The following is a 26880-nucleotide window of genomic DNA, read 5'->3' as shown; positions in this document are numbered from 1 at the left end:
ACAGTTTTATGGTGGAAGTGCTGGGTACCTAAACAAAGAACATGGTTCTGCAACAACCTGAGCAACGCCGAAGCCACCGCATTGCTGGGCTACCCCCGTTCCCGCTGGTGGTCGAGGTGTTTCACGGTGAAGACGGAACCCTGAACCCTGCAGCTGACAGCACAGCTCGACCAGTTCCAGCGACACCTTTACTACCGACCTCAGCCACGGCTGGTCTTTGGCAGCGTCAGCATCTGATAGAGCCCCGTCCTTTCAGGGGCAAATCTAGCGAGGATGTGGACGAGTGGCTCAAACATTATAAGCGGGTGAGCAACTACTACTTTTGGGACGCGGCAACTCAGTTGACTAACGTGGTGTTCTTCTTGAGGGACGCGGCGCTCACATGATATGAGAACCATGAGGACGCGCTCACAACGTGAGAACGCTTCGTGTTCGAAATCAAGGATTGTTTCGGGGACACCTTGGCAAAGAGGAAGCAAGCTGAACAAACGCTACTGCAAAGAGTTCAGGTCAAAGGCAAAACGTGCACGACGACGACGAAGTGATTCTCTCACAGAACGCTTGTGCCCGTGTCTCCGTATTTTCAATTTGTTTTCCTGGAAATCCTGGGAGCTGCCACTCCCTCCTTTGCGGTGCTGCTTCAGGACACACCTGAGAATGTTCCAGGCGTGCAACCGTCGCGCCGGGCTTCGTCGTCCAGGAAGCGTAGCAACGTGTCGAGCGACACGGACAGTGAGGCAACCGATTTGTACTCGGACGACTTTGAGTCATCGGATGATTACTTCACGGTGTTCATGAATCGATCTACAAAACGAAGACTGCTGCGGACGGCATCGTCGGCAAGTGTTTCCACCGTTAAGACTGCACCACAGCGGTGACCGCACACAATGCTGTTTACGCCCGAAGACCCTGCATCTAACTTGCGACTCCTCAACAGGCAAGTTCTCTCTGTGCTTCTCGAGGAAACCAGGCCGAAGGAGATCAAAGACCTGAGGATCAATGCACAGAAGAATGTCCTTGCTGTAGACGTTATGCACCATAGCGCACTGCAAAGCCTTCGGCACATAACAGAAATTGACAACGTGAAAGTTCGGCCAATGGTCGCTACAGGTTGTAATGGCACTGTAGGCGTCATTTATGATGTGAATCTTTCCATCTCAGCTAATGATCTGCTAATACTAATAAAGCCAGCGACAGAAGGCACCCGCATCACGCACATTATTAGACTCGGCAACTCACGCTGCTTGAGGCTTGTGTTCGAGGGAGACAGCCTTCCCTCGTATGTCAAAGTTGGCCATGTTCGCCACTCAGTGCGTCCATACATACCGAAGCCACTGCAATGATACAAGTGCTTCAAGATGGGACACGTAAAAGGTGTCTGTGAGAACAAAGTTGTGTGTGCGCGGTACGCTGAGTCTCACTCAAAAGACGCCTGCGGTGCCACTGAGTTACAATGTCCAAACTGCCACGGCGCTCATGAGGCCTCATCCAAAGATTGCCCGCGGGTGCGAACAGAACAGAAGAAAGGGACAGCAGTCGCCAAACAGAAGAAAGGGACAGCAGTCGCACCTTCCGAACAGTGGCCCTCACTTCCACGAAGTCAATCTACTTCGGAGCTTCATCAAATCTCGCCGCCCTCGACGACCCCTCAAACCAGTGATGCGATGAATGAAGATCAAGTGATAAGCTTGCTGCAATCGCTGATGAGTACCATGCGTGTGCTACTGAGTAATATGAAGACTTCGGCTGCGCAGACCGCACTGCATGTGCTGGACACCCTGAGTCCGGTGCTTGCAGCTCTAAGGTAAAACCATGGTCAGCAAGGCACCGTCGTTTCGAGCGGAAGTCAAGAATGCATCTGTCTTTCAGTGGAACGCCAGAGGACTGAAGTCGCGCATGTCTGACTTTAGACAGCTTGTATTTGTGAACCACTTCCCCATTATCGTGATTTGTGAACCCAACCTGTGTGCTTCAATCAAGCTGTCAGGATATGAGTGCTTTATGTTCTCCACTCACAGAGACTGCAGCAAAGTTATTGTATTCATGCGCCATGTCCTCACTTACGTTCACCACAGAGTCTCGCCTGATGAAGGGAATCAGTATGTGTGCCTTACTGTGAAGAAGGATAAGGTTGCTTTTACGATAATCGAAGCTTACTTATCTCCATCAAGCCGCCTTGACTGCGAGCGCTTACGTGGTATTCTGACATCGACTCTAAGGCCATGGGTGATCACTGGCGACTTCGATGCCCACCAATTCCTATGGGGAAGCTCTAGGAACAACTCTAGAGGAAAAAAATTGGTGTCCTTAGCCTCGGAGTACGAACTCTGCGTTTGTAATGATGGAAGCCCTACATATTTACACGGATCAGCCTATAGCAGCTGCTTGGACCTTACATTGGTTTCTCGCTCACTTACCAGGAAAGTGCACTGGTTTTCGGATCTGGAAACGCGGGGCAGCGACCATATACAACTTTCCTGTGTATAGAAGGTTTCACCAGCTCCAATTCCTCAAGAGGCCTCAAATACACCGATTGGCTGAAACTCAAAATGTTAATGGAAGACTGCTGTACTGACGGCTCATCATATAACCTAGAGGACTCGATAAAGGATGTCCTTCAGAATACCACGCATACACATTTGACTAGTCACAAGTGCACCGATTTCAACATCGAGCTTGAGAAACTTCGCGCAATACGCCATCGTGCAGAACGAAGGTACCGATGGACAAAGTGCATGGATGATTTGAGGCTGGCTAGACGCATTCAAAAGAAAATGCAGCGGCACATAGGTAAACTGGCTAGGCGACGTTGGACATCTTTTTGCGAGACGTTGGATCCACGAAAGCCCCTATCACTTATATGGCGAACTGTCCGGGGTCTTAGCACAACCTTGTTAGAATTTGCAATGCTCTCTGCAAACATAAACCTTAAAGTTATCAATTGGGTAAAGAACTATCTAAACGATCGACAGCAGAACGTAGTGCTTAACAGATCAAAATCATCTGCGGTAACCATTACGTCCGGTGTACCACAGCGAAGCGTATTAGGACCTTTGCTTTTCCTGATTTATAGTAATAGCATAGTCGATGGTATCACCTCTCACATTAAGTGTTTCGCAAATGATTGTGTAGTGTTTAGAGTGATGAAATCGCACAAGGATGCTGAAATTCTGCTGCATGATCTGTACCGAATATCAACGTGGTGCCAAAAATGGAAAATGAGTCTAAACGTCCGTAAAGGTTGCTGTGTATCATTCACCAACCGGATTAGTAAACTAGACACGACATACGAAACAAATATTTCAATAATTAGCAATGAATCCTATTATAAGTACCTGGGCGTCTATTTTTCCGACAATTTCAAGTGGAATAAACACATTGACATAACTGTGACCAAGGCAGGCCGGATGCTATACTTCATACGCAGAAATTTTAGGCAAGCTTCACAGACCGTGAAACAAGCCCTTTATCTCATGTATGTAAGACCTATTTTAGAGTATGCTTGCATAATCTGGGATCCCCATCAGCAATACTTTATTGACGCATTGGAAAAAGTTCAAAACCAAGCAGCTGGATTTGCTAGCAACAACTATAGTTCCTTTGCAAGCATCAAAGAAATAAAACGAGCATTCAAATGGGAGACACTGGTGGTAAAGAGGCAGAAACTCAGGCCTAAATTTCTTCATTGTATATATTACTATGGAAATGCTATTAACCCTCTTGATTATCTGTTCACACCAACGTACGTCTCTAATCGTCAGGACCTTTCACGAAAAATATTAGAATACCGTTACAAAACCCACTCTTTCGGTAGTTATTTTTTCGTAAAAACAATACAGGAATGGAACCGTCTACCGGATGATCTCGTCAATGAAACTGATAACGAATCCTTTTTTTCTTCATTGTAACAACTCCTACAACATCACTGCCACTAAGAATGATTTGCTGTCTCGAAGCGTGAGCGTGTTTTCAAATGCATGACTGTGACGTTGTTTTCACTCACCAATATTCGAGTGTTTTTTTTCTCTTAAAATATTTTGAGTGCTGTTTTATTTGTTGAATCTATTGTTTTGATTGAAAACTATGTAGTCTAATTATTATGTGTACCTCCCCTACGTAATGCCTCACGGCGATGTAGGTGAAATGTAAATAAATAAATAAATAAAAAACCTTGGGTCAGCGACAACCGTTTACATCTCTGGCACTTCACCTTCGATGCAGAGAGATTGACGTCGCAGAATCTTTCTGCAGAAGAATTGCCGGTGATTCCAATTTCACAGTATCAAGAACGGCAACATTTGACAACCCACCACCCTCACTTTATCCCCGTATGGAATGCCAGTTTTCTATGGATGAGCTAGAGGCGGCACTGGCACTGCGCAGACGTTCTTCAGCACCCGGACCTGACGGCATTACCTATCGTGCCCTTTGTAATCTTGGAGACAAAGCTCGGAAGGCACTCTTACGCCTATACAACGACTCCTGGCAGACTGGTACGGTTCCCCAGGAATGGAAGTCAAGTCGCCTCATTCCACTTCTAAAGGCTGGTAAATCTCCTTTAAATATTGTCTCATACCGTCCTATCGCACTTGCCAGTTGTGTGGGAAAAACGATGGAACGAATGATTCTAACACAAATGGAGTGGTATTTAGAGCACTACGAAATCTATCCAGTATCCATGACCAGATTCAGGCGAGGCCTTTCGTCAATCGACAACGTTGTTGATCTGGTGACATATGTACAACACCAGAAAGCCTGCAAGAGACGGTGCGCCGCCCTGTTTCTAGACGTTAATGGGGCTTACGACAATGTCACCCATGAAGCCATCCTTAGTGCTTTGGAAACAGTAGGTCTTGGTGACAAGATATATATGTGGGTGTACAGCTACTTACAGCTGAGATCATTTTACGTGATGACAGCGAATGGCCCAACACCTGATTATTACAGCAGCCGAGGAGTTCCTCGGGGAGGAGTGCTAAGCCCTACACTTTTCAACCTAACTCTCATTGGTCTAGTCGAGCAGCTACCTAGCACTGTAGAACTTTCTGTCTATGCTGATGACATCTCCATTTCGACATCAGTTGTGACAAGGCTTCAGCTTCGCGCCCGCCTTCAGAAGGCTGCTACAATGACGTCATGCTACCTTCGTAAACAAGGCCTCGAGGTGTCCTGCGGAAAATGTGCAGCGGTAGCGTTCACGCGTAAACCAATGTATGCTTACAACATATCGATTAATGAAGAATACATATCGTTCAGGAGAAGCCACAGGTTCTTGGGAGTCATAATAGATAGAAACCTGTCGTGGACTCCACACGTGAACTATGTGAAGAAGCGGCTGATCGCAACATGCCACATGTTCAAATTCCTGGCAGGAATTGATTGGGGAGTGCCCATACCATCCATGCTACAACTGTACAGAGTGCTGTTTATCGGATTCTTACGGTACAGCTTACCTGCAATATCTACACCGGCAAGACCAACCTGCGCGCAATTCAGAGCATTCAAGCCCAAGCACTTAAGATATGCCTTGGATTACCCCGCAGTGCTTCAACGGCTGAAACCATTGCCATCGCTCAAGATCACTCGATAAAGGCGCATATTATTACCGAGACAATGCGCATGCACCTGAGGCATTGTGCCAGGACCCCTTCTCACCACCTGGCGAGCCTAGCTGCTGAAAGGCCCCACACGACATACGGCACTATTGTCTACAAGCATCGTTCATCGTTTACTGAGACATACGCACCTGCATCAAAGCCACTGCTTCCTCCTTGGAGCTTGAGCCGGCCGCCAGTTCACTTAATGATTCCAGGAATGAGGAGAAAATCGGACTTACCGACACATGCCCTGAAACAACTGAGTCTATTCCTACTAGAACAAAACTACAGTAACCACGTGTAAGTTTACATGGATGGCTCTACTACGCCGTTTAGTACAGGTGGAGCGGTGGTTATACCTTCACAAGGGGTAACTCGGTGTTTTAAGACTTCACATGTGACAACGTCAACGACGGCAGAACTCGAGGCTCTGCGCAATGCACTGGACCTCATCAATTCAGAAGAAAGACCAGGCAAATGGGCTGTGTTTTCTGACTCAAAACCAGCGTTACACTGCCTGATATCAGTTCTCCGACGTAGATGCCACAACCAGTTGACCTACCAAAGCGTGAAACTTCACCACCTTTTAATACAAAAAGGCCATGACATCGTCTTTCAGTGGTTACCTGGGCATTGTGGTATAGGCGGCAATGATTCTGCAGATCATGCTGCTCGCACGTCACATAAAGAAGCGAACAGCGTTCCGATTCCGCTTTCAAGAGCGGATGCGGCGAGGCAGATTCGTCAACTGGCCTACAGTCTCACACTAACTGAGTGGAACACACCAAGCGTACGACGTACAAGACTGCACGAGCTCGACCCTTCACTACAAATCCGGCCTCCACCCAGCCTACATCGACCTGCAGCTTCGCTTCTCTATCGCCTTTGGCTGGGAGTTGCGCTTTCAGGAAAGCTTATACCACGTTAATCGGAATTACTGACAGTGCGGCGTGCGATGTTTGCGGCACCGATGAAAATATCAAACACCTGCTGCGCCATTTTCCTCGATTTGCCTCAGATAGACAAGTACTTGCCAACGCGATGCGGCGACTGGATGATCAGCCTCTTTCTGTGCAGGTGCTATTACAGCAACGTCCACATGTCTCGCCAGCCCACAAGGCAGTGAAAGCCCTGCAGAGTTTCCTGAGAGAGACAGGCTTGTGTGAACGCCTCTGACATGTGGTAGAGTTCTACACGCTGCAGTGAAATTACTGTCAGCCTCTCCCTCACCCTTTTTTTCTTTTCCCTCTCTTCCTTCTTTCTCGTCTTTCATGTCCCCTTCCCTAATCCCCCAGTGTAGTGTAGCCAACCGGATGTCTTTCTGGTTAACCTCCCTGCCTTCTCCCCTTTTGTTGCTTCCTCCTGCTCTTTCAAGGCTTTGTTTTAAGGCTTTGTTTCGTCGGCATCTTCACGCTCACCATCAATATTTTCTCTCCGCTCTTTTCCGACCCTTTCCTGTTCGCAACGCTGAGTAGCCGGTCTGAAAAATAATATGGGTGGACCTCTCAGTTTCTTTGACAATGAACGTCTCTGTTTTTCTTTCCCATAAAATGACCCCTCCCCCACTCCAGGGACCCGAGGCGTGAGGAAAGACGACATCACCATCCCTTCAGCCGATGAATTGCCAGAGCACGAGGGGAGTCCGCTGTGGCGTGATCTGGTGGCCAGGTGCCAGAGGGTGGCTGTGTGGGTCGTGTCACTAGGAGCAGTGCCTGGACACGTGTGCCTGGTGCCCGATGGCCACAGGCGCTTTTCCAGGGACACCAGCACCGACCTGCGCAGGGTTTATGCTGTTGGGGCGCACAAGTACGCAAAGGTAGGTGGGCGTCAAAGGCGAGCTCGACTCTTCCCCACACATAAAAAAGCAATCGAACGATCAATAATCCTGCTAGGTACTAATACTTGTAAAGCAACGACCACGTGCACAGCACTGGGGTTCTTATTAGTGTCAGTGCAGAGGACCTATCTTTGTTAGTAAATCCAGTGTGTTTCTCTTTTCCAGGTGCGCGAGTGGTGGTTCCGTGCCGGGGTGGAGGTGCTGAGCGTCTTCATGTTCAGCGTGCGCAACCTCAGCCGCAACTCGTTCGACATGACCTCCGCGCTGAATCAGGCTAATCAGATACACGTCAACATCGTGGACAATGTGTGAGTGGGGACTCCATGAAAATGTCGATCCACTGGCGCTTGATATCGAGCGCTGTACATACATTGTACGCGACATTGAGCTTCAGTATGATTTGTTAGTAAAGCGCTTGTCTATAGAACAGTCGACAGCGTAGAAAGGTAGAAGGAAACGGGACGTCCCACCCATGTTGGGTGGGACATTACCGAGTTCATAACTTTTTGCTTGTTCTGTTTCGAAAACAGAGTACTGAGAAATTTTAGGGAAAACCTGCCGAGATGATGCAGTAATAAGACTTTTGTGATGGAAAGGAGCTTGTTTGAATACCTGTGGCAGGGCCGGTCATGTATGGAACGGGAATGTAAGAGCTCTTAGATCTGAAAGATACGATTAAATAGTACGAAGAGACCCCGAGAAAACTAAGATGATTGCAGATCCACTTCCGCCCTTTCTATCTGTAAATAGCTTAATTAAACACTTCCTTTTCTTTTAGCACATATATAAATTGCCGTCTTCGTATGAATTTGTTGGTTATTTAAAAGCAATCCCTAACTAACAATGAAAACGATACTGCAATAACGCTCCAGCATTGTCGAAACTAGTGCGGCCGATGTAACGTACTTCGCAAATATCTCTGCATATCTTCAGTGAAACTGCCGTAGCGCGAACATCAGCGACCACAGAAAAACGGTTGTGACACACAAAACTTGTGTGTGTCGTATTTTTTTGCCCACCGTTCCTAAAGTTGGCGCTATAACAGTTTGAAGGGCGTGCCAACAGGCCCACACATGCACTGTACTTCCCGTTTTTTTTTTTCGCGCGCCTTCCGAGCCACATTTGAGCCGCATATGAGGGCACTGTGTGCGCAGCCGACGTTCTTTTCTAATCACGCAAAGTGTAATTATTCTGCTCTGTTGCGTGCAACACCACACACGAGTATGAAGAAACAAGCTGTTGGAGACACCGGGTGATAGTGTTGACCACCAGGGATTCCCTTCACTCGCACCTAATTGATTTATATGTGAGGTTTAACGTCCCAAAATCACCATATGATTATGAGAGACGCCATAGTGGGGGGCTTTGGAAATTTCGTCCACCTGGGGTTCTTTAGCGTGCACCCAAGTCTGAGCACACAGGCGCACAGCATTTCCGCCTCCATAAAGAATGCAGCCGCCGCAGCGGGGATTTGATCCCGTGACCTGCGGGCCAGCAGCCGCCACTAGGCCACCGCGCAAGGCACTCGCACCTAAATGTCCTCGTATTTCACCTGCAACGATGTGCGGAAGCTTAGATCGAGAATAGAACCGACGCCCTAAATCATAGCAGCTCATAAACCCTTATTTGTTAGCTATAAAACTATGGGTTTAGTCCTAATGTGTTCCATATGTGTTCACCAAGCGTGGTGGTCTAGTGGTGACAGTGTTCAATATCCGGCCAGAAAACTGTGGAATCGAATGGTAAGCCACGGCGGCCGCATCTCAATGGAGGTGAAATGCTATAGTTATTTTACTTTCGTGGCGAAAGAACTTGAAGAATGAGGACGGGGTGGAGCACATTCGGCAAGCATTCTCGCACCACAAATGGTATACCACTAACCCTCAAGAGGAACATATATAACAGCTGCATCTTACCAGTACTTACCTAGGTAGCAGAGACCTATACGCTTAGAAACAGGGTTTAACTTAAATCGAAGACGACGCAGCGAGTGATGAATTGTAAAATTTTAGGTGTAACCTTAAGAGGCAGGAAGAGAGCAGAATAGGTCACGGAACCAACGGGTGTTAAGGACATCATAGTTGAAATCAAGAAGTAATAACATGGGCCGAGCAGGCAGCGCGTAGGTAGGATAACCGATGATCATTAAGGGTAACTTACTGAATTTTTAAAGAAGACAAGTGCGTGAGGGGGACAAAGAAAACTAGGTAGGCAGATAATAATAATAAGTTTTCAGGTATAACGTGGAATTCCGAAAAGTTAATTCGAGCGCGAAAACTTGACACGATCGCTCACACACGCACACACCCATGCATCAAACACGACGCACGATTTTCCGAGACGAAGATTCTGGGCATAAGCGCAAGTAAAACTGCACGTGAAGTGTTAGAGGCCTTTTTCACTGAAAAAAAATAAAGATCACTGTGTAAGCGCCCCTTCAATTTCGTTATTACCAAGCGAACTTCAGTTTATCGCTCTAAGGCTATGATATTGATTAGCTGTACGTATTTGATAATGTATGCTGTTGGCCTTCTTGGGTGTGTGTGCGCACAATGTGTCCTGTATATATTGAAGCCTTCGAGCTATGAATAATTCAGTTGGAAGTGTCAAGTTTTCGCACTCGTATTAACTTTTCGGAATGCTCTACCAACTAGCCCAACAACAAGTTCTCTTAGAATAACGTGGAAGCATGCAGAAAGCACGGGACTGGGTTGACTGGCAGAACATGGGCGAGGCATTTGCCTTGTGTGGGAGTAGTCAGGCAGTGAATGATGATAATAATGAAGATGATGATAAAGATGATGAAATGCTAGAGGATCATGCATTTAGATATAGGCATAGGCGTTGCAGGGTTCCCCTTGATGAATGTGGGGCGAAAGTTCGTCACAGCGCGCATCTCTCTATTAGCTCTATTCAAAGTGCAGACTACGCTCCCTCTCCCTATTAATCCGATGTATGGAGGCAGGCCTTGCACCAACCCCCCTCTTAGAGCACTGGCAAAGGTGCTCCACCCCCTTCCGCCTTGCCCGTACACACACCTATGGATATAGGTGCACGCTGAAAGAACCCAAATGGTAAAAACATTCGGAGGCTTAAATAACAGTGCTCCTCATCATCAGATCATCACGCTGAGACGTAAAATATAATTATTACCTTTTTAAGCATTATTCTTACTTACATGATCTGAACGCTATCTGACAGCAATATTCTGGTGTGGTTAAGCGCTCTTGTCTGTGCCCGGTAATCGCGCTATCTCCTTTCTCAATCAGAGACGCGTTCCGCGCCATGGGAATGCAGTCCTGCGCTTCCGGCGACCTCGAGCGGCTACCCGAGGAACTGCGCGCTAGTCTGGCTCGCTCTGAGATCGCCACGTCGAGCATACGTGAGAAGAGGTAAGTTTGACGTCATCGCACATGCCCGTACGTTCAACAGCGCTCCAGAGGTTTCTACATGCTCTGGCTAACATTTATAGCGGAGTTGTATAGGTCCCTCGTATCACTTGCTCGCATCTGTTCGCTTTCATAGTTTCACGGATTCCGCGTAACATTGCCACAGAAAACCAGCGAAGTATTTGTCTCACAGTAACACTTTCGGTCATAACTATTTTAACAAATTGGAATCACGTGAAAGCAGCCAGCCGATGTCTTCGATTGTGCGACAGCTTCTTCCTTATTCTAGGCATGAAATCGACGTCACCAAACTGACCACTTTACTCCATCGCGTACTTAGGGAACTCATTACTAATTAACGGCCGTATTTTAAATTTCTAGAGCCTCCCTCCCCCCCCCCCCCCCCCACCGTTCCTATCTAGCCAGAAGACTTTTGCGCCTTGCAGACGACATTCAATTTGTTTCCCTTTCAGAAACTGCTCATCTGCAACTTTTGTTAGTAAACCCAGGTGTTTTGAGGCCTCCTCAGCGGCAAAACATTCATTATCGGCGACGTTGACGCAATTGATGCGAAGTATGACAGTGTGAAAAAAAATGCGTCACAATATGTTAATAAGACGCCACATGTCGCAAAACTTTGTGACGTTACGTAATGACGCCATCACAACACATCGCCTCTTGGTCAAAGCTGGGACGATTCCGGAGGCACCGTAAAACAACTTGAGGTGTAAAAAGCAATCGGGAGAAGTAATTAATGCATTCGGTGTGGAAGAATATTAAAACGACTTTCGCTTTCACTCAAGACAAGTTAATATGGGTCATAAAACTTTCAATAGCGAAGTTGTTTAAGCTAGATGCAATTTTGGTGGGCTGTCGGCTATGCGCCGTGAGCCCTATGAAACTATGATCAAACTGCTATGTTTTACGGAGGTTGCGTCACTCCCACTCCTCACCACTGGCGCACTAAAAACTTTAAAACTTCCTCATTACAAAAGGAACATTTAGCCCAACAAATGACCGCGAAGCGATGTCACTGATCCGCAGACCCCAGTACTCACAATGGGAGATTGCTAGGGAACGGGGAAATAAATGGCGGCTGGCAGAAGAAGATTCCGAAACAATAGAAGCCCTTCGCCAAACGCGAATTTGTGTTCCTGGAGTTTGGACATCCGAGTTGCGTGTGTGAGTGCCCGTGGTTTAACTCAAACCCCTCCGCGCCGAGAATCAATGTAGAAGCAATCTAGTGTCACCTGGTTAAGGGCTAGCAACAAGTTGTTATAGAATCAACCAGATTGGTATTCAGAGTAGTAAAGTTCTGCTGTTTCAAACTTTGCGCGGCTTAGTGCAAACTTTGTTAGTTTTATTTGAGCGTGCGTGTGTGTGCGTGTGAGCGTGCATGCTTTCACTGTTGGCTACTGTCACCGCACTCCTGCCTAAAACCTAACACTCGGATCAGCATTCTTCACATCAGCGAGCGAACAGGTTAATAATACCATGAGTAGATCAATATAATTTGCTTTTTTTCGTTTCTCTGTTTCACTCAGCCTCAAAACACAAATTTCGTGCGCCGCCTACAATACCACGTACCAGATGTCCCGGATGGCTCAGCACTTAGCCACGGCCGTTAAAAAGGGACTCATGTACACCGAGTAAGTAATCGCAAATTCGTTCAAAGCTACAGTCGTACACACATTAAGAAATCCGGACAAGCCTCGCCCAGACGACCGATGAACGACATCCATTCGACTATGCGAATAAAAAAATACTCGTGCTTGCTCTCTCGGTATTGTTCTTTGAAGAAGGGATCAGTGAACGTAGTGCTCATGACGTCAGCCTGGAGTTTGCACGCATTGGCGCAGCAGGCGTTTTAGCGTTCAACCTCGAGGAAAAAATACCCCATACTTTGACAGTACAACTCTATTAAAATTAAGAAACTTGAAGTGCAACCGATTAACCGCACTAGGGTTCAAAGGGTCGTTAATGAAACCCACGTTAACGTAAGTGTCGTACCCTATTGTAGAATACGAACCTTAACGCAAATTTTCGTTGTACAAGGGCAAGCCTTGCGCCTTACGTTTATCTTTTGTACATAACGCGAACTAAGCGGATTAGCAAAGCGTATACAATTTGCTAATTCGCTTAGTACGCGTTTCATAATCATTTCATCGCCATTGGACGTAAAGCCCAAAAAATTACTATTACTTTTCTCATAAAAAATAAAAATTAACAGATTGACGATCGTATTTTGTAAGTAGCTGCCTCGCAAGCATTTTTTTTGCTAGTATTGAAGTATCGTTTCATGGCCCCGTGAAATCAGAGGAACGGGAATTTAGAGGTTTATGGTAATCACCCTGCATAAAACCACTCGCCCCCACTGAACACGACACGGGGCATTATGCAACGTTAGGGCGCACTTTCCAGTTGTCAGTAACAACCTATAAGAACGTATCATAGGCTGCCATGAAAAAGTGGCCGACAGACTTCCGCGGATAGTGTTCGTGCACGAGGTGTGCTCCCCGCCATGGCCAAGCTTAGAGGCTTGAAGTGTTGCTCTTATTTTACCTAACCGTACGATAAATGTTATTTCAGTACTCCAGTATAGTCTCCGACGGCGTTTCTTGGGGTGGATGGTCAGAACCCTAGAAGCATAAAAAGAAACGTGATATTCGGCGAGATGGCACGTGGCTATTGGCAACATTCAAGCGCGAAACCGCACCTTCACCGAAACATTTCGCGTACCTCGTCCTTGTGAACGTCTGGTTTGGCACTCTGATGTTCCCCACAGGCCATAGGGGTGGTTTAGCGGCGTTCACCGCCCTTTCTGAAATCCAGATGTTTTGTATGTACATGCAAGGCCTCACGAATATATGGACAAGAAACACGCATAGACATGCAAAATGCCACTCTCCCCCTCTCCCTTCCCACCACCAAAAATGTTTCTGGTTACAGCCTGGCTAACCCCGTAAACAGTTAAGGTTTTAATTATTGTGTTACGCTGGAGCACTTTCCCGTTAATTTTACGTTGCAACACATGTACTTGCAATAGTAATAGTAATAATAATAATAATAATAATAATAACTGTTGGAGTTTCACTTCCCGAAGCCACAACATGATTACTCTCTAACGTTCACCTAAATCTAAGCACACAGACCTCCAGCCTTCTCACTTCCGTCGAAAATCCCACGATCTTCTTGTCTGCAGTCGAGCATCATGACCACTAGACAACCACGTTAAGAGCCCGCGATGGTCTATAGTGAAGTGTCGGGCGGGAGTGTCGTGGACAGTGTTGGGCGGCAACATGCAGTTGCGCTCTGTGCCAAACAACTTGCATGTTCTCAGGGACATTACCGCCGAGTTCCTGGACGAGTACGTTTCTCTGACCGAGTGTCCGCCGGCCGAGCTGCTTCTGCGCTCGGCGGGAGACCAGCGCTTCAGCGACTTCGAGGTACTGCAGTGCAACTACGCCCACTTCCACCTGGGTTCCAAGAAGTGGCCCGCCGTGGGCTTCGGCGACTGGTTGCGAGCCATGATCGAGTTCCAGCTGAACTGGCCCGCCATAGAGGTATGCTCTTTGTTGTGTTCGAAAGCTGCCGCGCATTTTCATATATGGGTTTCCGTGCAAAAGGGAATGTATTCTGAAAATGTAAGCCGCCAGGTATGTATGTATACGGTGGGCTTCGATGCATGATCCATGTCATCCTGATTCGTATTTCATTAGGTTTACTTCACTAAAGATTGACGGTCATCCCAAAAAGTGAATGTCCAGCGAAGCTGTTTCACGACCATCTTCACAAAGACGAAGTTGTTCCTTTCGCTGCACGTTGTTTTCTTGCTGTGCTCTTGGTGTCATTGATTTCCGTGCTGATTGAACTGAATCAGTTACCCAACGGGTCTCCCTTTCATATACGACAGCGGGAAACGCAAGCGCGGAGATTCAAAGCCGGCGTGTGTAGTGCGAAGCAACTTCAACCTAATCTTCGCCGGGAACGCTTGATTGGATGCTGCCTTTCTTTGCAGGAGCCTTATCAGCCATTGTGCAGTTTAAATGCTTCTTTTGTGGTTTTCTTCTTCGAAACGAATACTTAGGTATATGCTGTATGCATGATCGCAAAGAAACATGTGTCGTTTGTCTTGAATCACCTCGTAAGGCATCATGTGATCGTTACGTAACATGAAGTCACACCATAATTTCTGATGCCATGATGACGAAACGAACTTTTGCGATATCCGATGCCATGACGAAGTTGAATGGTGACGCCATATGTAATGATGATGATTAATTGAATCACTCGTACCCGGCGTTGTAAATCAGTCGCAGCCAGTGGTCAAATTTCAAGTTTAGTGAGGGATCTAAGCATGTAATGGAATGGAATGAAAAAACTTTATTTCAGTCCTGCAGGACGCGCTTAGCGCGTAGCGGGCGTCTCCCACGTATACAGGGACCGACAGGGAGTACCTGGCGGCCGCTTCGTGGGCCTGCTGGACGGCCCATTGCTGGTCGGCGAGAAGTGAACTCCTGAGGGACCTCTCCCACTTGCTTGAAGTAGAGTCGGGAGGAGTTGTTCTACGCTCCCAGAGCATGTGTGCGAGTGTCGCTGTGTGTCCACATGATGGGCATGTGTCGCTGGGTATGCATCGGGATAATAAACGTGAAGCGTGGCAAGGTTTGGGTACGTGTGTGTCTGTAATAGGCGTAGGGTTAATGCCTGCGGTCAGTTAAGTTTCGGATGTGGGGGTGGAAAAATGCGGCGTTCCAGGTAAAAGTGCTTTGTAATTTCATTGTACGTAATTGGTGCATCCCGATTGGTATCTAACCTAGCAAGATGAGGTTGCCCTGTGGCAGTGCGGTCGATAAGTGTGCGCGCTGCATCATGGGCGATCTCGTTGAGGTTGGATAGGGCACCCGGCACCTGGCCGAGATGGGCGGGGAACCAGATGACAGTGTGGTGCTTCAGGGCACTCGGGTCCGCTTTGCGCAAGATACGTAATGCCTGGTCGGAGATGACTCCGTTTTCGAAGGCTTTGATGGCCGGCCTGGAGTCGCTGTAGATGAATTCCCGTTTGCTGTCGAGCATAGCTATAGCTATAGCTACTTGCTCCGCTACTTCGGGTTTTCGGGTGAGGATTGTGGCTGAGTTAAGAGTCTGCTGCGCGGATGATACCGCGACCGCGGCGAAGGCTTGTTTGTTGCGATAGGCAGCGGCGTCCACGAACGAGACGTTGTCCGCTTCCATGTCTATGCGCTTGAGAATGGCGGTCGCCCGCGCAAGGCGCCTGCCTCTGTTGTATTCGGGGTGTACATTTCGTGGTATGGGAGCGATCGTGATAAGGTCGCGGATTTCACGGGGAATTAGAGTCAAATCTGGGGGGTCCCTGGCCCTCGAGGAGAAGAAGCCGAGCTCGCGCAGAATATGGCGGCCCGCCTTGGTGGTAGTGAGTCGGGTCAATTGCACATGCTCCTGAGCTTCGGCGATCTCTTCTAGCGTGTTATGTACGCCAAGCTCGAGGAGTTTGTACGTTGGAGTGGTGATAGGGAGGCCAAGGGCTCGTTTGACCACCTTGTGAATAAGCGAGTTGAGTTGATCGCGCTCAGCACGCAGCCACTTGTGTATAGCGGCAACGTAGGTAAAATGGCACAAAACAAACGCGTGTACGAGACGCAGCAGGTTGTCTTCTTTGAGGCCATGGTGCCTGTTGGCTACTCTACGTACGAGTCGTATGTCATTCTCAGTCTTAGTCCTGAGGTTGTGTACTGTTTGGTTGTTGGTTCCGCGGGACTCGATGATCATGCCGAGGACCTTGATGGTGTCTACCCTGGGTATAGTACGACCATCTCTGGTGTGGAGAGTGATATTGCGTTCCGCCGGAGGTTTCCACCCTTTGGGCTTGGCACCCCGGCGTTTGGGCAAATATATCAACAGCTCCGACTTCGCAGGTGAGCACCTGAGACCGGTGTGGTCGAGGTAAGACTCGGTGGTGTCGATAGCCTCTTGCAGGGCGGACTCAATGAAGCCATCCGACCCTGTGGAGCACCATATGGTTACATCATCCGCATATATAGTGTGATTTAGCCCGTCTATTTTTGAAAGTCGTTCGGAAAGCCCAATCATCACGAGGTTGAAGAGCGTGGGTGAGAGGACGGATCCCTGAGGAGTGCCCCGCTGTCCGAGCTCCACTTCTTCCGACACTAGGTCTCCTACGCGGAGGACGGCTCTGCGTCGAGTGAGAAAAGAGCGGATAAAGTAGTAAAATCTATGACCTAGGCCGAGGGCTGCGATCGCTTTCAAGATTGACGAGTGCGTTATTGTATCGAAGGCCTTTTCTAAATCGAGACCGAGTATTGCACGAGTGTCCCGAGTGTTCCCGCCATCTAGAATTTGATGCTTTACGAGTAACATGGCGTCTTGAGTGGATAACCCTGGTCGGAAGCCAATCATGTGGTGCGGGATGCAGTCGTTATCTTCGAGGTATCGACCAACCCTGTTGAGGACGACGTGCTCAGCCACTATGCCCACGCACAACGTGAGAGATATGGGGCGTAGGTTATCTAGGTTCGGCGCCTTTCCCGGCTTGGGTATGAGAACCGCGTGAGCTAGTTTCCAAGCATCGGGTATCTCACCCTTTTTCCATAACTCGTTGATAGTGTCAGTGAGGTAAGTGACGGAGGAATCATCCAGGTTGCGTAGGAGCTTGTTGGTGATGCCATCGGGGCCAGGGGCTGAGCGGCCATTGAGCTCATGGAGAGCTCGGCGCACATCTTCAATAGAGAAGTCGGCGTCTAAGTTAGTGTTGTCGCTGCCAGAGTAATCAGGGTGAGGAGTCGCAGGGCCCGTGGGAAGCGGGAGATAATTTTCCACGAAATTCTTGACAACATCTTCCGGTGACACTGTCCGTTTAGCCTGATGAAGTATCTTCACGATCGAATGACGCTGATTTGTGCGGGTGTTGGTTTCATTAAGGAGGTGTTTGAGTAAGTTCCACGTTTTGCCATTTCGAACCTGACCATCAATCGAATTACAAATTTCGTCCCACTGTTGTTTTGAAAGGATGCGGCAGTGATCCATCACGGTCTTGTTCAGCTGAGATATGCGTTTGCGTAACCTCCGATTAAGGCGCTGGCCCTTCCACCGGGCCAATAGAGACTGTTTGGCCTCTAGTAGGTGGGCGAGACGACTGTCCATCGTTTCGGTTGGATGGTCTGTTCTGATAGTTTTCGTTGCCTTGTTTACATCAGCTTTGAGCTGGGCCGTCCACGTCTCGAGGCTCGGTGGGGTATCAGGAGGAGGTCGTTCTGCGCGGGTCTTACGAAGGAGGTCCCAGTCAACCCACGTGTACGACTTGGTCTTCCTGCTTACTGTTGAGAGGTGTACAGCCAATATGAAGTGGTCGCTACCGAGATCTACCGCGAGGTTGGACCAGCGGGCGTCGGAGATATTCTTGACGAAGCATAGATCCGGCGTAGTATCTCTTTGCGTGGACGTACCAGTGCGAGTGGGGAAGGCCTTGTCCGTAATGAGAATAAGGCCCATGTCATTCGCATTTTTCCAAAGCTCGCTACCTTTGGGTGTGTCGTACGTGTAGCCCCAGGCGCTATGCGCAGCGTTAAAATCGCCTGCAATCACTAGCGGGTTAGGCCCCGCGAGACGGACAGCTTTCTGGAACAAGCGTGTGAATCTTTGTCTATGGTGGCTGGGACTACTGTATACATTGAGAATGTATATGCTTTGTTGTGATATGTTGCCAGGGAGAATTTCGACCATAACATGCTCAATTTCGGGCACATTGAGACTGTGGGCTGTGCAGGTAATCTTGTTAGCGACCAGGGTGGTGATACCGCGTCTTCCCGAGGGGCCGGGCAACCACTGGTATCCGGAAAACGTGGCGGTTGGTACTACAGTCTCTTGTAATACCATGATGTGAGGTTTGGCTTCGTGGCTACGGAGGTATTGCTGCAGGAAAGCTTTCTTGTGGGGGAAGCTCCTGCAGTTCTATTGCCAGATTCGCAACTCGTCAATTGGCCTAGCCATCTTGAAGCATTTAGGAGTTGGCCTTAGCACTTGGCGGCTGCATAAGGGCCGCGTGATGAGGTGGACTGGGCACGGCTGTACGTTGCGACAACGGCTTATCCGCGGCAACGGCAGGGGCGACGACGTGATCAAGATATTGCTCCACTTGGCCCAAACCATTACCGTGTACCACGAGAGTAGACTGCACGAGAGCCATGCTTTCGCCAAGAAAGCGAAGGCTTTTTTTAATAGCTGATAGCGTGCTCTTAATGTCGTCTAACTCTGCCTTTAAAGCTGGCTGGTCGTGGGCGACCGCGCGTTTCTTGGGTGCGCTCTCGCCGTCGTCGTTACCGGCGCCTACGGGTTGCGGCTACAACGGAGTGACTGCATTGTCGTCGTTGTCGGTTGTGGGCATAGCAGCGCGTGCGTTTCTGTCAGTTTTTAGTTCGGCAATTGCGACTGTGAGTTTGCGTATTATTTCTTTCATCATCGCATTTTCGTGCTTTAAGATCGCTATCTAAGATGTGTTGTGTGTATCATGTTCTGGGAGTGAACCCGACCCTACCTGTGATGTAGTGCTTCCTTTTCTCCGGACGGCGTCCGCCCAATTGAGAGGTCCCCGCTTATTCTTGTTGGCGTTGCCTGGCGATAGTGGTGCCGATGGGCAAGGCGATCGTTGACGCGAGACCCCGGTGAGACTGGGGTGAGGCCTGGAACCAGCATGAGGCCCGGAACCAGAGTGCGAGCCGGAGCGTGACCCGGGCCGGGAACCTGAACGGGAACCGTGACGTGAACCAGAACGAGACCTGGAGTAGCCTCGCGATATAGATCTGGTTGGGGTCCCACTTCGCGCGCTGCGGGAGTGGGTCCGAGGGTGGCTCCGGGACCTCGATACACGCACGGTGCGGTTCCTGGGGCGACTCTGGGATCGGGACCAGGATCAGCTGCCATCGGATCGACCATCTGTAGAAAGCTTCGAGGCCTGGTCGTCGTCAGCGGTTGCGTAGAACTCGTTCATTGCATCGTAACTGTTGTGTCGCGTCGAGTGTGCTCGCTGCCATCATCGTCGGCGCACCACAAATGGAATGTGGTAGCGTTCTTTACATTCCCTGTCGGCAGTGAGGTGGGCTCCTCCGCAAAGCTTGCATGTTGGTGTGCAGCGGTGTTCTTTTTCAGGGTTCGGCACGCTGCAGCCTCTGCAGATAACGTCTCCAGGGTTCGGGCACACGTCCGCTCGATGGCCGAGCCGACCGCAGGCGTAGCAAATATCTATCTGTCTACGGTATAGTGTACATTGAAGTAGAACCGATCCGTATCGCACAAAATTGGGCACACGATGTCCATCGAAGGCCACGATCACTGCAGTGGTGCTTCCGATGCGCTTGGCAGCCAAAGCTAGTGGATTGCGGTCGTTGACAATCTTCGCATCAATGTCCGCCGAACCGTCTTGCACGGGAATTCCTCGAATGACACCTTTGCATGTGGAATGTGGTGCCGCTTCGTAGGCACTAACTTCATAGGTCTTGTCAGCGATGCGGATTTATTTAACGCGCACGTAGCGATTAGCATTTTCTCTCTTCGGCGTGCTTGCTACTATTATATTCTGTTTAATGTTGGGGCAGAGCGTGTCTGCTTGCTGTTCCGATGGGCTGATACCTGCTGAAGTCGAAATGGCTTCAGCGATTGTCGTTGGGCCAACCCTAGCGATGTTAAGACCCCCTCTGGGCCTAATGATAATGCGGATGTCGTTCTTTGGTAGGTGAGGCATTCGGCTTGCTCTAAGCATGTCACCTTAAATATTTTCAAAATGAGTGAGAAGCTAAGGAAGCCTACCTATACGAAGAATGACACTCCGCTACGAGGATCAAGATTATGTATGCTTCTTGTTGGGCTAGTATCTTGTCAGTCCGAATAGAGAAAGAGGATAGAATAAAAGCGAATAGGTCTGCAGTAGGTGACTGCCGCGCTTAAATGTGCAAAACGAGAATATTTTCAGAAAAAAAATTTCGCTAATGGCAATGATACGAGGCGCAACTGGCAGGTCATTAAGAAATTCTTGAATAATAAATGTCGTGAGCAGGTAACGAAAATTAGAACTAAAACAGAAACATACAGCCATCCAACTGATATCGCCAATGCGTTCAGGGTGTATTTTAGCAGTACCTGTGAATCTCTGAGAAATCCCCCATTACCAACATTACCTCGCCAGTCTCATTCTTTCTTCTTGCGACCTACGAGTGCAGAGGAAGTTCTTCGTGTTATAACTTCGCTCAAGTCCACGGGACCTAGTCTTGACTTTGTTCATCCATCTCACATGAAGTTAGTCTCCAGTGAGCTATCTCCTGTCATTGCAGATATTGTTGACAAGATGTTTAAAGCAGGCATATTTGCCGATTCCCTAAAGGTTGGTAGAATCACACCTGTTCGCAAAAAATTTGATCGCGAACTTCTGAGTAATTATAAGTACATTTGTATTCTTCCATTTTTGAGCAAAATGATCGAGCGTCCTATGCGTACAAGATTAATATCCTACTCGACAAAGTTTAATCTGTTGACATCTAAACAGTACGGCTTTCGGCCTGGCTATTCCACTGAGCTTGTACTTTTAATCCTCACCGATAAAATAAAAGGGGCAATCGACCAAAGCTTCGCAGTTGGTGGCGTATTCATACAGTTAACGAAAGGTTTTGACACAATTAATTACAAAATTCTTATGCATAAACTTGAATCGTATGGCATAACTGGCCCTGCATTTCAATTTATATCTAGATATCTGTACAATCACACTCAAGTTGTTCAGAGTGACGGTAAAGTTTAAGCAGCTAAGAAAGTAAATCAAGGTGTTCCTCGGGGCTCGATTCTTGACCCGCTGCTCTTCTTGCTATATGCAGCAGACACGACCATTTTCACTTATGCTAATAATGTCGATGAGGTAAAACGAAACATTAACGTGGATCTACATAATATAAGTTCGTGATGTCGAATGAATATGTTAAGAATTAATTCATCAAAAACTGTTTTTATAGTTTTTCATTCCTTCCCAACTGTACTTTCAAAATCTATATCTGTGCGTCTGGACGACAATTTAATTCCCATGTCCGACAAGACAACGTTTCTCGGTGTAGTTCTTGGCCGGCATATCAAAATCAATCTTCATGAGCGAACACTCATTCGCAAAATAACCTTTGGAACACGTGCTATAATCAAAACTAGTTCATATTTTCAGCCACACATAATCCACTCCCTTTATCACGTACATATTCACAGCCTTCTTTCTCATTGCATATCAGCCTGGGGTAACACATATTTGACCCACCTCAACCAACTACAACGCCTGCACAATCAAGCACTTCAACTCGTGACTTTCAGTCATTTCTTAACCAATGCAACGCCACTTTATCAGAATTTAAATATACGTCCTCTTTATCACCTCTTTCAGCTGAAGTTATCAGTTGTGATGTATAGGCTTTTTCGCGGTAATGTTCATATGGATGGAATTGTCGTGGAAAGCCTTGTAAGAATAATATTACTAGGTTTTGTGAGCTCGATAACCGCCTTCTGCCTGAAGTTCGCAAAAACTCCGGCAAGTTCGCTACCACAATTACGGAAATCAAGCTGTGGAATTCCCTTCCTCACGTAATAAAATCATCAACCACAGATTATGCATACAAAAGCCAAGTAAAGAAATATTTTTTGCAACAGTTGTCTTCATCTTAGTAACTGCTTCTAATGTAGCGATAACAATTGCTACATCTTATATTATCCTTACGTTTTGTAATATAACTTGCTCTTGTTTGTTCTTCAGAGTTTTATTTTTTGCCTTGCTAAAAACATACACGTATTTTCTACTTTCGTTTTTTCGCACTGTGCTTTTTTTTCTTACTGAAGATACCGTAACGACTGAATGTTGTATATTTTGTTTCTTCTCCCGTTAACAACATGTAAGGGAGCCCCCCTGACAGTTTCTAACTTTGGGGCTCTTTGTGTGTATTACCAATCCTGTACGCACTTTTCCGTAAACGAACATTGTTGTTGAATAAAACTTGAACTTGAACATGACATGAAAACTCACAATAGCTTAGACAAGTTTCTACCAATAACAACTTCTCAGGCACGAATAAAGAAGCACGAAAACCACGTCAAAGACCGCGTATACAGAGCTTCCATTGCCGCCTCTCTCTGAAAGAAACGCCGAGGTAACTTTCTTAGTAAATAAGTATTAGGAAAGTTGCGATTGACCTATTTGTAGGACGAAGCATGTTTTCTGTGGTCTCGCCATTTACCATGAAGCTTCGTGATGACAAGAAGTTTTAGTGCTCAAGCCCCATATACACACAGAGCAGCAGGGCAAAGAAGTATCTTAATGTTTGCTTCTTGGCGTACACTAAAATTCAAGAACAGCCCGCAGCCCTGTTACCAGACGCCTGCGTAGCGTGCCCTGCAATACTTGGTACTTTAATTCAAAAAGTTATTTGCTTTCATGAGGGTGCACATTCCCGTACGCCTAAATAAACTAGTGGTTGTTAGTAAGCGCCCTGTTTCGACGCCGCTATTCTACGTGCCGTCTAAGCGCTGTTCATGAATGTCAACAAAGTCATTGTCTACACAGGACGGAGATCGGCCGAAAAGAAAAGAAAAGAAGGCAAAGAATGCCTCGGTTTAATAAATGTACTCTCACAGCTGCCTTTAACGCTTCACCCTCCTCTACATTTTTCAGGCTGTCAAGGAGAAGCACGCTAAGAGGACATCTTATGGAAGCGGCAGATCGGACCCCGAGCAAGTCATACGTCAGCGCAAGTTCCTGCGGCACGTCTACGCTGCCAACATCCTCAACATGGAACGGCTCGCCGGCCTCCACAACGGTGGGATGTAAGAATAAAGTAATATAGCACATCGAACTGTTGGAATTTACACGCAGCGAAGCGACTCCACATTTTTTTTTTCATATTCGACCCATAAACAAGGACGTCGGCAGAACTCCCTCGAGAAAAGGGGGAAAAAATGGCCTCTTATGTGCGTGCTTCACTGCAAATCTCGTCGAACGACAACATTCTTCTGCCGGCGCTTGTGCAGAACCCTGGGCCACTGCCAGGTGGAAACACCATATCGTCAGCAGAGGACTTCTTTGTGCATTGCGTCACAGTTTCAACGTAGCGTAAATAACACTATTGTCTATATAATTACGTATGTATGTATTTTATATTAAAAGAACACACGACTTAATACTTACGTAGTGGTGTGGGGTAGGGCCTCATATACACGTAATATTTGCTTTTTGATCGACAATGTTCACTAGGCTGTGGTTCTCAGGTTTCGTTGCAGTGTTCATCGGTTGGCGCTGTCGTCGTTTGTGGATTCTAAATAATAACAGAGTTAGAAGGTAGCCCTCATCTAAATGGTTTTTTGTGAAGCTTCAGCAATTGAAGTGGTTGCGCAATTAAAGGCAGGCCAAAGAAAATTATCCCTATCAGTGGACCTATCTGCGAGATTGAGTGCATCTAGAAATTAAAAAAAAGTAGCAGAAACTTTTTACTTCCGTAAAAGGCATCCCGTCACGATATGTTTGCCAATGCAAAGCAGGTGATATTCACGCAACGCATGCTTTGTCCGTTGTCAAGAGTACTGCCATCGTGATTTACGTAACCGACACGTTTTAAACACGGCTAATGGTATACGGTTCGAGAATGTACAATTTTATGCCAGAAAACTCAACCTTTTGTTGACTGCGTTCCACAAGCTCGTTTTCTTTACGGAAGAGACCTTGAATTCTACACAAACCTTTGCGATTGTGTAGGCCTTGAGAAAGGCCTTGAGAAAGTCCAATGATTAGCATCCCAGACATTAGATGCATTTATTATGAATTTTCGAATCAACCAAGAGTATTGTTTTTCTATTGTGTCTGGCAACGAAATTCAAACCTTTAAAAATTACAACAGAAATGAAAATGCATGGAATAATCATTCACATACGGGACTGTCAGTGCTGCAAATATGAACAGAAACAGAAATAGCGCTATAAAAAAACGGGTGAGTTTCAAAAACATCAAGTTTTGCCAGAATGTTGTAAATGAGTTAAGTTGTCCAGAATCAGAGAAGATCAAGTGGGCTATTTCTTCATTACTGCTATGTGAGCTACGCCGCAAAATATTTCTGATACAAAGCTTGCGTCGCTGTTAGCACTATTTCGACTTCACGAAGACACACTCTTCGTAAAACGGTCGTCGTCACCCGGCGATGCTTCTTGATTTTTTCTTTGTTCAATTATTTTCTTATTTCAAAACAATATGCAATTGTGCGCTATCTGGTCATGATTGCATAAGAGACAAAATTACGAGGAAACTCGGAAACACCATTATACTACGTTTTTTTATCTGTTATGGAATCGAGTGACCCCCTAGCATCACCCCGTTAGGATCGCAACAACCGCATCCTAGCCCTTCAAACTGTTTACACCACATTACCACCTTATCTCCTACAAGACAGGCACTAATTCTTAAACCATCACCATTCGTGAAACACACCCACTCCCCATTGCGAATTGTCGAAAGCTCCTGAGAACGACGTACAACTATTCCATGCTGCGACGCAAGCTCTTCCTCCAGCGGAATGAAACAGAAACAGGCTGGAATAGTGGCCTGTTTTCCTGCGCAACTTACTCGTCCAGTTAAGAAACTGCCTGGTAGGATAGAGCAAAATAGCGAGCAAAAACTCACTGCTCCCTTTTTTTTTTCTGAGTACACCGATCTGCGAGGCAACGAATGCCGAATCATTGTATCCCCCGAGTGTCACGAGATGGCGCGGTACGTCCACTTGAAATTCAAGCCCCACTTTGAATATGGTGCCTGACGTGGTTTCTCTTGCTCGCCGCTGCGCGCGAGGGAAACCCAGTAAGGAGGCGCACATGTCGCCGAAATCGCGTTCATTCTTCGATTGCTCAAAAACTGACCAGCCTTTTAAAAAATAACCCGTTATAGTGTTCATACACCCCCACATCCATCAAACCATGCATAGAGGCTACGAATGCTAAAGTGTTGTATGGCCAGTGTGTCACAAGATAGAGCCATGCGTTCCTTTTCAATGGTTCCGGGGCTTACTTTTGGGAACTCAGAGGTGTGCATGAGGTCAGAGGTGCAATAAGAAATGGAGGTGAATCAAAGTAGTGTGAAAGGCCTCGCCAGAGTAGTTAATTTATAAAGTGTGCCGTTTGTTTACAAATTGCAGCTCATGATTTCTGAACTGGATACGGAAAGCTTAAAAGTAGGTCTGAAAAATAATATGCACAAAATAAAGTAATGTACAACGGTCTCGGCAGAAAACAGCACTTTGCGATTGGCGGAGAGACGCTGAAAGTTGTAAAAAATTATGCCTCCTTATGGTAGTAACCGCGCAGCCAATACCATGAGAGTGAAATAACTAGAAGAAAACGATGGGGAGGATCACATTCGGAGAGCATTCTTAAATCACGAATGGTAATCTATCACTAACTGAATGTTTACAACATCTGTATTTTACCAGTACTTACGCACGTAGCAGAAACATGGTGGCTTACAAAGAAGGTTCAGCTTAAACTGAGGACGACGCAGCGAGCGATGGAAATGAAAATGATAGGCGTACCTTAACAGACAAGAAGAGAGCAGAGTGGGGGAGGGAAGAAACCGGGTTTAGGGTATCATAGTTGAAATCAAGAAGAAGAAATGGACATGGGCTGGGCACGTAGCACGTAGGCAGGATAACCGCTGGTCATTTAGGGTAACTAACTTGATTCCCAAGGAAGGCAAACGCACGATGGGGAGACAGAAAGTTAGGGGGGCTAATGAGATTTAAAAGTTAGCAGGTAAATCGTGGCAGCAGAAGGCAACAGACGAATTCGATTGGCGGATCGTGAGAGAGGCTTTTGCCCTGCAGTGAGCAAAGTCAGGCTGTTGAGGATAGTGATGATGAAGATGACCAGTTGCGAAAGTACGTTCTAAAACCCGGACATGCTGTTGGCCCGCTTTTTTGGGAGTTGGCAGAGTGTCACACCATATGGAAGTCACGACACAGAAGACAAA

The 26880-nt window shown here is 47.2% G+C and overlaps 1 protein-coding gene across 1 annotated transcript; it reads left to right on the top strand.

Moving 5' to 3' along the window:
• The first annotated feature begins 396 nt into the window (after nt 1-396).
• LOC142774284 (isoprenyl transferase-like) lies at nt 397-23728 on the top strand. The gene is made up of 7 exons (XM_075874679.1): nt 397-415; nt 7169-7413; nt 7600-7742; nt 10704-10826; nt 12368-12472; nt 14164-14386; nt 23548-23728. The coding sequence occupies exons 1-7, from the start codon at nt 397-399 to the stop codon at nt 23701-23703; spliced, it is 1014 nt and encodes a 337-aa protein (XP_075730794.1). The 3' UTR covers nt 23704-23728.
• Nucleotides 23729-26880: the final 3152 nt, after the last annotated feature.

This window comes from Rhipicephalus microplus, chromosome 10 (assembly GCF_043290135.1).
Source record: "Rhipicephalus microplus isolate Deutch F79 chromosome 10, USDA_Rmic, whole genome shotgun sequence".
Classification (NCBI taxonomy): Eukaryota; Metazoa; Arthropoda; class Arachnida; order Ixodida; family Ixodidae; genus Rhipicephalus; species Rhipicephalus microplus.
This window is presented reverse-complemented; position numbering and strand designations above follow the sequence as displayed.